We start from the raw sequence: 14,233 nt of genomic DNA, 5'->3' as shown, positions 1-14,233 counted from the left end.
TTACTCTCTCACTCTCTTTCTCTCTCTTTCTCTTTACCCCTGTTTCTACAATATCTACCCCTCTTTCTCTCTACTCCCCTCTCTCCACGATATCAACCTCTCGCTTTCTCCCCCTCCCTGCTCCCTGCTCTCTCTCTCCCTCTCTCCTTTCCCCCCTCCTGGGCTGTATTGAAACCTTACCCAGCTCTCTCAAACAGACAATGGCCAAAGCCAGTCTGTCAGTAATGTTGGAGCAGCAGCTGATGAATTAGCAGGCGTGGAGTTTTTTTTTATTTTTTTCCCAAACTTATGCTGCCCCGAAGTTTTGGGCCAGACAGCATTCCTCCATACACACACGCACCCACACACACACCCGCTGAGGTCCACGCCGCGTCTGCCCCGATCCCTGACAGGGGTCTGTCAACTTTGACCCCCTGGTTTGTGGGTGAAGAGTCTCTGTGTGCTGAGGAGGCTGTTTCTGACGGACGCTTTTCCACGTTTGGCTCTTTCTTTCTTCCAGCGAATGAAAAGGTAGAAGACATCAATGGCAGCCCTAGGAGTCAATCACAAATGGTGAGTGTTCTGCTTCCGTCGACTCTACATGAATATCACTGTCTACGGACTTCTTTGTTCATTTGTGACATACATTGAATGGTGGTTACTGTACCGTAGATGTTTTAGGAATTCTATCATTAAAATACAAACTTTTCATAGCCGGTTCTCAGTATGTTCAAGATCACTAATGATGAGAAAAGGGACATTTGGATCCAAATTATAATAATACATGTGACTAGAAGAATCACCACAGATTGCCATCATTAGAAGATCATTTGTCCCCAGTTTGACAGTAACTGTCTTTGTGTTTGGCTGTGTTGGTCTGTCTGGGTATTTGTTCTTTCACAGATGTAATTAAAAGTGACTTACCAGAGTTAGAACATGTTAAATGAACTCAGAGGGGTGCTTAGTGCTTAAAGGTCTGGCACTCAATCTTAAAGAATCTCAACCAGGGGTTGCCTTTGGCCTGGAGTTCTGAGTTAGTGACTAGCGCTACTGATGTGTTTGCGTGTGTGAATGTGTGTGCATGTGTGTGTGCATCACAACCATTTGGCTCTGCACGCCTGCAAATGCTGAGTGTGTGTGTGTGTGTTTGAGGTCAGCTCTTTGTCTCTGGCACTCCAGTCCCATTGATCCAACACCTGCTCCAACCACAGAGGTCCTGCCAGGCTCCTTACCAGGGGTGCGAAACTTTACTCTGAGGAAGCACGCCTGCTTGTGGCTTGGTTATAGATGAACAGAAGCAAGAGAAACATTTGAGACACACAGTCACACACACACTTACAAACACACATACTGCCTTACACAGACTTACACACACACGTAAAGACACACACAAACACACACACGGAGACTGACACAGACATGTACACGCAGAGAGACATACACCCACAGAGACACACACCCCTGTACACACTCCCTGCACACAACAGTTAAGGGAAGCATGCTCCCTAGAGCAGCAGGGATTTTTAGACGGTTCCTAGAGGTGGTGGGTCACATGAGCAGCTCCCCAGGCGGGTGCTCAGGGAGAGTGCCGGCAGGGGATGTGACAGGTCTGCAGTGTCACCGTGCTGAGCGAGAGGTGTCGCACGCCCGCTGAATGGAGCAGACTGGATTGCTTGTTAGGTTGTCAGTTCTACTTTTCCGTCCGTCTGACGGAGAAGTAGCATATGTATCGATGAACACGCCAGGGATATCCATCAGCTAGCATGGATGTTTGATATCTCACATCAGTCTGTTTAGACCCCATAGCTCGGCAGATAAGTGTCACACTCCATCTGTCTTGTTTATGAAGAGAGTTGTTCTGTACCTGGAAGAAGAGAGGTGGCAGGGAATTTGTGCCCTCCCTGCAACCTGTCCCTAACCCCAGCCTGTTTAAAACTTCACCGATCAGTAATATGCATGGTAGACTCTCTCTTTGGGATGGGACACAAACGCTGGTCTGGAGGCAGTGGGGACAGCTTTAGCTCAGTGCTCAAGAGCATTTGGCTGCAGGACAAGAGGTTGCAGGTTCAAAAACCCTCAATTTGGATAAAACATTATGGCACATTATTATAAAGCAGACAGCCAGTTCTAGAGGTCGGTAATCGACCTTTAAGTGTTTTTCCTTCCAAAGTGTGGGGTGAAGGATATGGCACCCCTGCACACCCAGCAGGGCCCAGGGGGGAGGAGGGAGGAACAACAACTCTGGAACTTACCATGCATGCGAGAGAATGGTGGAGATTCTCCCAGGAGTGGCTTGGCATTCCCTAGTGGTCAGATTCCGGGATTCCAAGCGTGCCTGTTTACGGAACTGGGCTGTGGCGGGCTGTATTTGGGGTCATTGATTGGTTTGTCTGTTGGTGGTTTGGAGGTTCGGCATGTTGGCTGTTTGGTTGTTTGACTGGTGGACCCCATGGTTTCTGGGAACTGGGGTGCAGGGGGTTTGGAGTTTTGAGTGTCAGGACCACATCCTTGCCCACATGAAGGAACTACGAGGGTGAAGACCACGACCGCTCATCAGCTGAGCCAAACATGGGATGAGAGAGAGAGAGAGAAACAGAGAGAGAGAGACAGAGAGAGAGACAGAGAGAGAGATAGAGAGAGAGACCGAGAGAGAGAGACCGAGAGAGAGAGACAGAGAGAGAGACAGAGAGAGACAGAGAGAGACAGAGAGAGAGAGACAGAGAGAGGGAGAGAGAGAGGGAGAGGGAGAGACAGAGGGAGAGAGAGACAAGGAAGGAGGTGGAGATTCTGTCTCTTCATGGGGGGAACACACTGTTTCTGAAGTGTTCACATTGTAGCTCTGTTCCATTTTACCGAGGGCTTTCACAGACGTCTCTCACACTCTGCAGCCCGCTTTGTGCTCACCTCACCATGTTGAATCAAATGTGGTCTGACAGCGGAGCGTCATCTAATTGTACGGACAGCCAAAGGAATTAGACATGTGCCCAACTCCTTTGAATAGAACAGCTATCTCTCTGTATCTAACACACACTATTGATCTTTATGTCTCTCTCTTTCTCTCCCCTCTTTCTCACTCTTTCTCGAGGTCCCACTCTCTTTTTCTTTCTCTCTCTGTCTCCCTCCTCTCTCTCTCTCTCCATCCCTCCATCCCTCTTCAAACAGACAGAGGCAGCCAGGGTAGTAAAAAGAACCTCATTTAGAGGGAAAATAAAGGTTCTCAACACTAATCGTGCTCATTAAAGACATCATTAGAAAGACCACAGCACATGTTTGTCATAGTGATTCGACAGACAGATGAGTGAAATTCCCCAAAACGCGTTACTGCTGTTGAGGAGAACCCAAGAAAAGCCTACTTTTAGCTCTATAGTTAAAAGCATATTGAGCGGAGATCCTCCACACAAATGTGTGTTCCGTGACTACTAGGATTGCCATATGCTATTATATGTCCGGTAACTGCCTAGTAAACTCTAGATTGGCATATTTCATCGAAGCACCTAAACAAAACTTTTCCACAGTTGGAAGCTTCAGGGTATACTTCGGCGAGCATGGGCTGAGTTTGCCGCCTGTCTCCCAGGGTGAGCAAGCGGAGCAGCGCGTTCGTTAGAGCTTACAAAGCGGCCTTCCATCATGTGCGGCCCATCTGTCTCACCGACGGAGACGAGGAGTGCTCGCTACTTCGCTGTGTCGACCTCGTTTGCTCAACACGCCGTTGCTAATGCGGGCTGCAGTCAGCAGTCTCCAACTGGTAATGTACCTGATATGAAATGCTGGCTCAGTCTGTACGGTGTCTGAACCAGGAGACAGCGTGTTTTTTTGGCACAGGTTGCTTATTTGATTAGCAGACTCCAGCAGTCAGTGTTAACGAGAGGATCAGTTGGTGCAGGCAAACTAAGACAACAAGGGTGTTGTGTCAGTGTAGATACTTGCCTGTTAGATCTCACCTGAAGTCACCCCCAACAGGTGGATGTAGTTATGAACTCTGGTGTAGTCTTGTGCTTCTAGGTGTCTTGAAACCACCGCAATGCAGTTAAGCTACACACTCTATGCTCAAACCCAGTACTGTCACATAGCTAACCCAGGCAGTCCCTTTAGCACTGGAGCCACTTGTGGTGCCGTGTGAACAGAAATGTGCAAGCATTTGTTCTCCAGACTGTTGAAATACTTTTGTTTTGAAACAGTATGTTTCTGATATTCAATGCTGGCCTCGCGTTCATCCTTCCTCCTCAGTGGCCAAGCCAGGCCCAGGAAAGACAAATCTTCTGGCATGGGGGCGATCCTTACATGTTTTTTATTAGTGGTCTATTTCGGAAGTAGTGAAGGAACACCTACAGGCAAGTTCTGTTCCCCAGTTGTACCCCACATGGACACTTTTAATCACCCATTAGAAGGGGGCCGCTCCGTCTGTCATGTTAAAGACGAAAAAAGCTGACTTGTTAAAAAGGGTCTGGAAGGGACCACTAACCTTTGATCTATGTCTGTTCTCTCCGTTAGGAAGTTGTACATCCCGCTAGCATTCATTCAGCTCTCTTTCTCTCTCCGGTCTCTCTCTCTCCATTCGGTCTCTCTCCACATGCCCCTCTCCCACTCTGCACCATAAATACACTTTAGCACTTTTATTGGCGGTCAATTCAGTTCTGAAGGGACCTCGGTTCCCTAAAAACTCCAAACCCTCCGTGACCACTTTCATTTGCTGGTTTGCTTGACACCTTTACAATCCTGTTAGGGACGAGCCGCAGCTTCAGTCCTCTGGGAGTGTGGCTAAAATGGCCCTCCTTCTCAAACCTCCCTCCGTCTGAGGACGGACAGAAGTCGGCTGGCAGGTATTCCAGGTTGTGAGGTCACATGGTTCGAGGACGCTAGTCAGCAGCTAAACTCTGCAGGCATTTCTCACCTCGCAACTCTGCGGGTTGCCAGGTTATTCAAACTGTGGTCTTGTGACGTCAGGGTTTGACCGTGCACCGCCCCCCCCCCCCCCCCCCCCCCCGGGTGATGAGGTCTAGACACGACAGACAAAGCTGTGATTGTAGCCCGTCAGCACCCATGTCTTATGTATGTAACACACTCAAGAAGAGTTAGTAGAGGGGGAGGGGAATCTTTAGGTGAGAAAAGATTTGCGGATGTTTGCAAGCGTGTGTTGCTGGTCGTCTTGACTCATCAGTTCTAAATGCTGAAATTCCCCTCGGGTGTTCTATTTCATGTCTGTTTTGGTACAAAATGCTGTGATGAGCTTCACAAAACCCTAGTTACCTGTTTTTTTGAGGATTACAAAACTCTAAAGCAGACTCATCAGAGAGACAGCAATGATGCTGCGTCGTGTTCCATTTCCAGAAAAGCTAATGTATTTCATAAGAAATGATGATAATCCATTTTACGTATTATGAATTATTCCACTAAACAGCTCCGCAAACAGAACAGAATCATTAATGGCCCTGTCTTCTATAGAGAAATCGGAGAAACAGAAATGCATCACAACAGATTGAACCTATTTCAGAGCTTTGTGTGCACGTCCTCCGACAGACTGTGGCAGCCACAGAGAGGGGCTATGGTGCATACAGTTCAGGAGACTCAGAGACAGAGAACGATGAATCAGCACTCAAGTGTGTTTAGGCTCAAAAGGCACCACAAAACTATCATTGAAGTGATTGGACTGGTACTCGTGCCAGTCTCACCCTCTCTCTCTCTCTTTCTCTCTCTCTCTCTCTCTCTCTCTCTCTCTCTCTCTCTGTCTCTCTCTCTCTCTCTCTCCTCTTCTGAGCCCAGTCGGCTCAGCTTTTGTGGGGCAGGGTGTTGATTAGCGACAGAGTCAGCCGTGCATGGTGGAGCAGGAAATTGTTTCAAGTGGCCGTCCGAAAACTGGCGGCGGGGCGGCTTCGGCTGCCGGTGCCAGGAGGGGTGAGAAGGCTCAGTCTCTCTGGGGATGCTACAAGAAATGAAACCCCCAAGTTAGACAAGACAGTTAGGACAACTAATTGTCCCAGTCCCAGTCCCGTCTCCCTAATCAGTCCTGGAATTCACATATCATCATCGAACACATTGACCGATCGAAACAGACACCTTTTTCTCGGGAGCGTCATCATATTCAGTGATTGCCAGCATACGTTATATTGGATTCTCGGTCCCGTTGTTTGTCAGATGCTCTTTTTTCCCTGGGCTCCGAGCCCTGTGATCTGCTCCAACGGCTCTGTTTGATTCACGGCCTGTCAGTCACTCTCTGTCTCTGGATACACACAGAGGGATGGCATCAGTCTCAGCACATGAGTCACAAGCCAGGGAGAAATCAATAGTCTGTGTGAGGGGTCTGTTGGAAGAAGCAGAGATGATGAAAGGATGGAGAGAGAAAAATAGGGATAAGGAGAGAGAAACAGGGATGGAGAGAGGCGGCGGGATGAAGCCGAATGAAGAAAAAGTGTCAGGCACAGAGCGAGAGTGGGGATGTGATGGAGAACTGAAGAAAGAGAGACAGACAGAGGGACGGAGGGAAGGATGCAGTGAATTCAGAGTGGCGTTGAGGAAGAGATCTAAGTGAGATCTGTCTGGCTAGGAAAGGTTACGTGACAGCAGAGTGATGTCAGGTAAGCCCGCACGACGTATGTTCAACCTTCCCTCATCACCCCTCAGTTTGTCAGCCGAGCGAAAGACCTTTGAAATCCAAACAACAGGTTAGACGCCTTGGGGACTTTTGTTTCCGTTTGACAGCAGTCTCACAAGATTTTTTTTTAAGATTTGTTTTGAACTGGGTGTGCTATCCGTTTACCTTCATGGTTCCCAGCCTGGGTGAACAGGACTTCTCGTTGGCCTGTTAGCAGTTGGAGTTCTAAGACCTCCACTGTGGCCTCTGCAGACGGATCTGCAGTGATTAAAGCACAATCACGCTGTAAAAATAACATCCCAGCTATGTGATGCTACAGTATAAACGATCGGCCTGCTCATTAGACGTAAGAGCCCACAGGAATTCATGGGTCATCACCACCGCAGCCAATCCTGCTGTTCGGCCTCCTTCTCCCTGCGAATGCACAGAAACCCAGTGGAACTGCTTTGTCAAATTGGAGGGAACGTGCTAGTTAGCTAGCTAGCTAGTTAGTTAGCATGTACTCTTAGCGCTTTTCCTAAATCAGAGTAAGCAATAGAGTGGCTGGGCTGTACTGGGAGACAGTGAATGAAGTTGTGAGTTTTTGGTATTTCTTGTCTTTTGACCCAGAATGCCTTTTGGCACGTAAGAAGTTGTAATTAGGGCGTGGGACCTTTCTGTATTTGACAGTGTCTGGGGGATAACACTTTCAAAATCCAGCCCTCATCTGGTAGTTACTTGATAGCATCGTGAGGCCCGGCGTGCCTCAGCACACATGTTGGACAAAGCGAGGGAGGTACGTGAATCAAACTGCAAACATTTAGTCAGCATCATAGCTTTATGTTGTGATGTCTGTGGTGTGCCAAAAAAATGGCTTGACTTATGATGCTTGTAGCTACAATGACAATAAACTCTGTCAACTCGAAGAAATGATTCTCGTTAAACCCTTTTCGGCTAAGTGGAAGTCGTTTTTCCAACAGCGTGTACAGTGTGTTTATTTTCATAACAGTACATGTTTTTTTAAGGTCTTCATAATCTGACTTGGTCCAGTGTGTGTCATGGAAATGTTCCATTTCCTAATTGTCTCTAATGACTTATCTGCATCTGTAAAATGTCACATTTACGTCGGAAAAATAAATTATCTGAGTTCCACGAGAAGCAGTTAAAAATCCCGTGTAGCCAAACCACACACCAAAAACCGACCTTTTCTCTTCGCCAAACCCAGTGGAACACTTAGCACCACTCGTCATCAACGCCTCACATCCAAATCTGTTTACGCCATTTGAATCTGAAAACAGACTAAAAACAAACTGTGGTACGTTCACAAACACATCACTCTGGTAACAATGTTCCTCAATTGTAGAACTTGTGGATTTTCTGTTAACTATTCGTCTTGGCCACCTCTTTTAAAACAGATAGAGCTGGGATACAGGGCTTTTAGCTCTAGTGGAGAGATTTACTGTCTGTTTTCATATGGGTTGATTCCTGTCTTTGTGTCACCCGTAAAACATTCCCTCCCTCTATCTCCTGTCCCCCCCCCACACTCACAGACACACACACACAAACACAGATACACGCATACTAACCGCTCATTCATGCAAACGCACACACACACACAAACGCTCCCTGCCCGTGAAACAGATGCGCAGAGCCGCATGGAGGCGTTCACTGATATTTGAGGCAGTAAATATTTGAAAATGGCCGTTTAGAGCCTAATTAAAGCGTTAGCCCCAAATAAAGGAGGGTGAATCCATGCATAACCCGTTGATTACATTTCATCTGTGTTTAGAGGGTGCTAATTTGCACAGATGCTCAATCGCCATCAAAATTAATTGTTTGCAGACAATCTTCTTTTCTTTTCTTTTTTTGTCCAACCACCACCACATTGCCATTAACAGAATGACATGCATGTGACGCATCTCTCGGTTTAATCAAGACTGAGATGATGGCCATCGTGAACAGATGTTCCCATGTCCTGCCACTTTGCAAGTGTTGGATCTACTTTCACGAGAGTGGGATAATCAAACAGTTAAGGTTGCACTGCACATGTGTCTGGGCATATGGGTGGAAACCACATGTGAAAACCCACCATCTTTTAAGTAGTTTTATGAACACGTCTTTGCCCTGTTGTCAGGCAGATGGAGAAATTGTGTGCGTGTGTGTGCGTGCGTGCGCGTGTATGATGTGTGTACACAGGCAGTGTAAACAGCTATCTGTCTCTGCTATGCCTCCCTCCCAACTTCCCTCCCTTGCTTTCTTACTCCCTACCATAGACCTATCACTGGCTCTGTGACTACCACTGGGACTGGAGCTGTTGTTCAGTCAGACTACCAGGCCCATTCCCCCATTCTTCTCAGGTTGTAAATCCAGCCCCCCCACCCCAGCGATGGACAGACTGTGCCGGGCTGGGCTGGCTGAGCTGGGCACAATCCATGCAATGTTTACATTGTATAGAATGTGCACTTTGCTGGGGCTTTACAGCTGAACTGTAAGCACAACTAATATGTGTATGTCTGTGTGTGTGTGTGTGTTTATCTACGTATAGTGCCAAGCCCAGTGAGATGGGCGTCGCTGTGCAGCAGAGACCTGGTGGTCCACCAACTGTTGCTATAACATCCTCGCTCTGGTTATTACTGAAATTTCTTAGGACATTTAGCTAATTTTGTTAGCATTCCCCTCACGATTCTGGATTATTCTGGAGATTGAGCTCCGTCTGTCTGATTTCCCCTCAGGGTACCAGCGAGGGTGCTCCCAGACAGACATACAGAGAAATACAAGCCTATGAAACTACTTACAGTGCTTTGCCCCCCCCCCCACACACACTGGTCAGCCCGGATACCCCCACAAGTCCTTAGCACAATATACTACAGTAGATCGCTCTGACCTTTGAGCTTCTCATAAAAGACCTCTGTGCGTCCACTCTATAAAACCCGTCGCCATGCAAATGGTGCGCCACGCGTTAGCCACCCTGGTGGAATGCACTCTGTCTCATACAGGGCGGTAAGTGGTGACTTAGTAGGCCTTTGTCAATTCCAAGAGGGGGTGGTGGTGGTGTGTGTGTGGGAGGGGGGGAGGGGGGGAAGTACGGTGTTGTTGACTCTCATACTTTTAGTGAGGCATACGATTGTGTGGTAATTGGCCTCTTGTGGCCGACAGTAACTGTGTTGCATGGCGACCTAGGGGCTGAGGGCTTGGCTGTGTAGGTGGGACACACTGTGGTCACTAAGTCAGGCCGTCTGACGGACCCCCAGGGTCACACAGGGGGCGTAGCGGACTGGGCCATAACCCGGACAATGGGCTGCTTCATGGGCAAGACGCCGATTAGCGCTAACCACCCCCCCCGTAGGACTGTAGGCACATTGAATGTCAAGGATCCGCTCGTGCAACAACATAGTGCTGCTCTGTGCTGCTGTGCCACTGGTGCTGACTGGGGATAAACCGTCTCCACTGTCTTCTGTTGTCCAGGTGGAGAATGTGGACGCCTGCCTCAGCTTCCTGGATGCCAGAGGAGTGAACGTCCAAGGGCTCTCAGCGGAAGGTAAGACTGAAAGCTGCTCCGTTTTGGTCTCTTTGTGTTTCCTGGTTGTTGTGAACGCCAGGCGGTTCGTGTGATGGAGGGAAGCTGTGGGCTGTACTTCCAGCTGCCGGGTTCCCGTCAGCCTGGTGAGATGGAGAGGAGCTAGTGGGCTGCTCTTTATTGGACAGTTTCAGCAGATGTCAACTTAACAAATGACACACAACACATGCTCTTTAAATGGCCACATTTGAGCTTTGCCCACAATCCCAGTGGCCACTATTGTGCAGATATACAGCCTTAGTCTAATGGTGCGACGAGTCAACTGTTATTTAAGACCTGTGTCAGTTGCCCTAACCTCATTGTGTTCTACTCCCCTCTGAAGTTTGATGGGGTGAGGGTGCCCTTGACCTCCCTAGCAGTCCAGAATAGCCCCTCGGCTCAGCACTCTGACTGACAACTCTAAATTCTGTTGCCCCCCACCTCTAAAAACAGCAAAGTGACTTTGTCAGTCCGGAATTTAAAAGGGGTCTCTAAATATACAGGCTATTGGGTTACTCTGCATCCCCCTTCCTGTTACTGGTCATGGCTTCCTTTACAGGAGAGGTGCTCCACTAGGGTGTGTGTGTGTGTGTGTGTTGAAAAGGCCACTTGGTCCTTAAAGCTGTGAGTAGAACGTTGGTGTAATTGAATTATCCGTGGGCTTCACACACACACACACTTTGGGGCGCGCATAAGCTTGTGCTTATAGTTTTACGAGGCGTGGAGCTGAAGAGGGGAAAAAGGGACGTTTGATGTACTTGGAGGGTTTAGGATTTTTCCAAGGAAACAAACTCGTAGTAATCATTTCTTCAAAAACTCCAAAAAGGCGTCTTGTGGGAAATTGCGACCTCAAATGTGCCAGATGTATCGATCTTGTTTGTCACATGTGCGTCAAAGCCCTGAAACACCCACGTCGTGACTTCACAGAGAGCCAGGAGCAACACATCCAGTCCTCTCCTCCCAGCCAGAAGAGGAGACAGACTCTGAGCACTGTTCCATGAAGACCCTTCACCTTACCGCTCCACAGTACTCTGCCTCCGCTCTCTGACTGTACAGGTTGCCCTTCTGGTTAGAACAGCCCGCGCCTGCCTAGTTCAGTCCTCGAGGGGTTAAACCCCATCCAACCAAAGCCCCTTTTAAAGCAGGTGTGAACCCCTAAAACTCAACTTCCTGCAGCTCATAATGGAGGACAGCGAGGGGTCTGCCGCGATAGGTCATTAAGCGTGGTGTCAGTGCAGGGTCAGGTCAGTTAGGGGGAGCTAGCCCGGGGTAGGCCTGAGGACACACACTGCCCCACAGGCCAAGGCTAATGACTGGCCCCTTGATGTCTGTGGGCACAGATGCCTGTTTTTGTGGGCCGGTTAGCACTTAAACACTTCTCTGTGACGGGTCAGCTAGGGCGCACGCTCTCAGCCTTGTCCTCCTGTATAGCTCACCCACTCTGCCTAACCCTTGGTTGGGCACAGGCAGACTAGTTGGCTGGTATACTCCAAGAACATCAACAAGTATCACTGATAGAAATACCAGACTGACTATTTTGTTTTCTACATTTAAGTGAGTGAAGTGAACACTTAAAAGGAGAACTACACAGGAAATAAAAGGTGGAATGACCTTATCTGAGTACAGCTCTGAATAGGCCATCTATACCAAGCGTCCTCTCTCTCTGCTCAGTGTTCACATCCCTTCGGTTGTGAGGGTACGGGGATTTTGGAAGGAGGCCTAGACCAAGTCAACGTGCGCCCCAGAGATTTAACTCTGGAAAGATTGATTGGGTCGGAGGGAGAGGTCTAGCACTCACATTTCTCTCAATAACTTCCCTGTATCAGTCAGGCCTGGTCGAACCTTCAGCACACTTCGCTCTACCTCCTTCTGGGCCCTTTGTGGCTCATAAAAGAAGCCGCACCCCCCCTCTTCCTCCCTCTTTCCTCTGAAAAGAGAAAAGGTTCAGTGAAACCACGTTAACCACTTAAAAGTCTCTCGAAGCGAGGCCCATTGACTGTTGGCCAAGGAGAAACAGCAGCGCCGTGCCGACAGCCCATAGCCCGCACCGCTTTGAAACTGGAAGAAGATATTAACCCACTTGTATGAAGGGAGCCAATAGAGATTAGCTTAGCATAACTAACCATTATTTAGTTAAAAGCTTGGCCTGGTTGGAGGAGGAAGGGAGCAGTGAGGCAGGGAGAGAGAGGAGATCTAAAGAGGAGTTTGTGGGAGATAATAATGGCTCAGCTACACTCACAAACTGATACCAGAGGCCATGTTGTCTTGACTTTCCATGCACCAGAATATGGGCTCTCCACACGTCATCCCAGCCACCATAACTTTGTTCAAATAATTTGTTACATCTTTCAATTAATCAGAAGTAACTGTTTGTCATTTTCATCAAATGCCTAATCAAAGCCAGAACCAGATGAAAAGATAAGCGGATCACGTGGTTATTTCAATCTTACGCTTCTTATATTTAAATAAGTCTGTTGCTAATCAACTTTCTATCTTCAGTCCCATAGCACGATTGTTTTCATTGATCCTGCCGCATGTAACTGATTGATTTGTAGAATGAATCGACAACATAGCTTTTTTGTTCAGCGAAAACAAAAACAAACTGCAGTCGGGACTTCTGCGATGAACGATATAAATGACCGTCGCATTGTGCCCGGAATCGAAAACTCACAAGATTAATCTTCCTCCAAACTTTAACAATCTGCAAACAGCAGGAATGCGGGTGACCAAGGAGAAAGTTGTGCCCCAAATGAAAATAAAACGCAGCGTCAGCCGATGCAATCTCTCAGCCGCCTTCTCTGTGTCAGCTATTAGAAACGTTTAGGTATGAAAAACCCATTTCACAACTGGATGCGCTTGTAGCCCACAGACCACACATTCTAACCGAGTGTAGTTTACATTCTGCAATTTCCGATAATGCAATACGTTAATCATACGTTTATTGTGTCCACCGGAAGATCTTATAAGATATATGTCTTTGTTTTTTTTGACCGGAGACGATCGTTGTTTAGTGATTCTGACATCAGATAAAATAATTGATTCTGTTAAAAAAAAACATGAACATGTTCACCTCTTGTGACTTCAAAACAATTCTTACTGTAAGTAAAATTGTTGGCCCAATAATGAAGACATACTGTACCGAAGTCAATTGGATAATGTGTTAGAAACCACACCATCAACCTCCTTCCTGGTTCAAAAGTCCCTTTTAGATTACTCATGTCTACTGTACTGACAAGGGTGGCTGTCCACTGAGTTACTTCCCCATTTGGAGACAAAAACATCACATACTGTATTGACATTTCGACTGGCAGCTTCCTTCTTTATCTGAGCTGGGAAGGTGAAGCAGTCCTGGGTTCATACACAGGCAGAGGCTTTCTTCTGCTGTCTGGGCTCAACAAAGACAAGGACCTGGCAACCCACTATCCTATCATCGACCAACTCTTCGGCACTGTATCTGACACCTAGCCAATCAATGAAGGTGACATCCTTGTTCCCTCCGTCCGTCTCTCAACAGAGATCCGGAATGGGAATCTGAAGACCATCCTGGGGCTGTTCTTCATCCTGTCCAGGTACAAGCAGCAGCAGCAGCAGCACCAGCAGTACTACCAGTCTCTGGTGGAGCTCACCCACCAGACCAGCGGGGCGGCGCCAGCGAGCCCCCTCAAAACGCAAGAGATGCAGTCCAGGTGAGTTCAGCTTGTCTTCTGGTGTGATATAGTGTCATGCATCCAAGGGGGTTTTGCTATAGCTCTATAGTGGAGCATATGTTTTCAGATCATGTTTCAAATCCAGGTTGAAACACCCCTTGTGTGTTGCTTTGGATAAATGCGTCCGCTGAGTGATTTAGCCTTTATCAGAAGCGACATACGGTGGAGGATTTGAACCATGGTCCTCTTGAACAGCAGACAAAAGCTCCGCCATGGAGCTAAACCACCCTCGTACCACCCTAACACTCTTTTGAAACACAGATCGTTTGTACGTGTGTGAAGTAGCTGCTTTGGACAAAAGAACATCAATATCATTCTGTTGTCCTTCGTGATCAATGGAACATTTCATATTTGTTGATGCTTTCATCTCCTGTTTGCAAAGTTTCACCTCTTTAAAGCGGGTCTTTGCAACAGCTGGCATCA

General features: G+C 47.8%; 1 protein-coding gene across 1 annotated transcript in view; it reads left to right on the top strand.

Annotated features, from left to right (window-relative positions):
- LOC124469350 (neuron navigator 3-like) overlaps nucleotides 1–14,233 on the top strand; it is a 135,322-nt gene that overhangs the window by 43,725 nt on the left and 77,364 nt on the right. The window contains 3 exon segments of the mRNA XM_047022581.1: nucleotides 500–552; nucleotides 10,013–10,085; nucleotides 13,618–13,789. Coding sequence (XP_046878537.1) covers nucleotides 500–552; nucleotides 10,013–10,085; nucleotides 13,618–13,789 — 298 coding nt within the window.

This window comes from Hypomesus transpacificus, chromosome 7 (genome assembly GCF_021917145.1).
Source record: "Hypomesus transpacificus isolate Combined female chromosome 7, fHypTra1, whole genome shotgun sequence".
Taxonomy (NCBI): Eukaryota; Metazoa; Chordata; class Actinopteri; order Osmeriformes; family Osmeridae; genus Hypomesus; species Hypomesus transpacificus.
The sequence above is the reverse complement of the archived record's forward strand: the minus strand, read 5'-3'. Positions and strand labels throughout refer to the sequence as shown.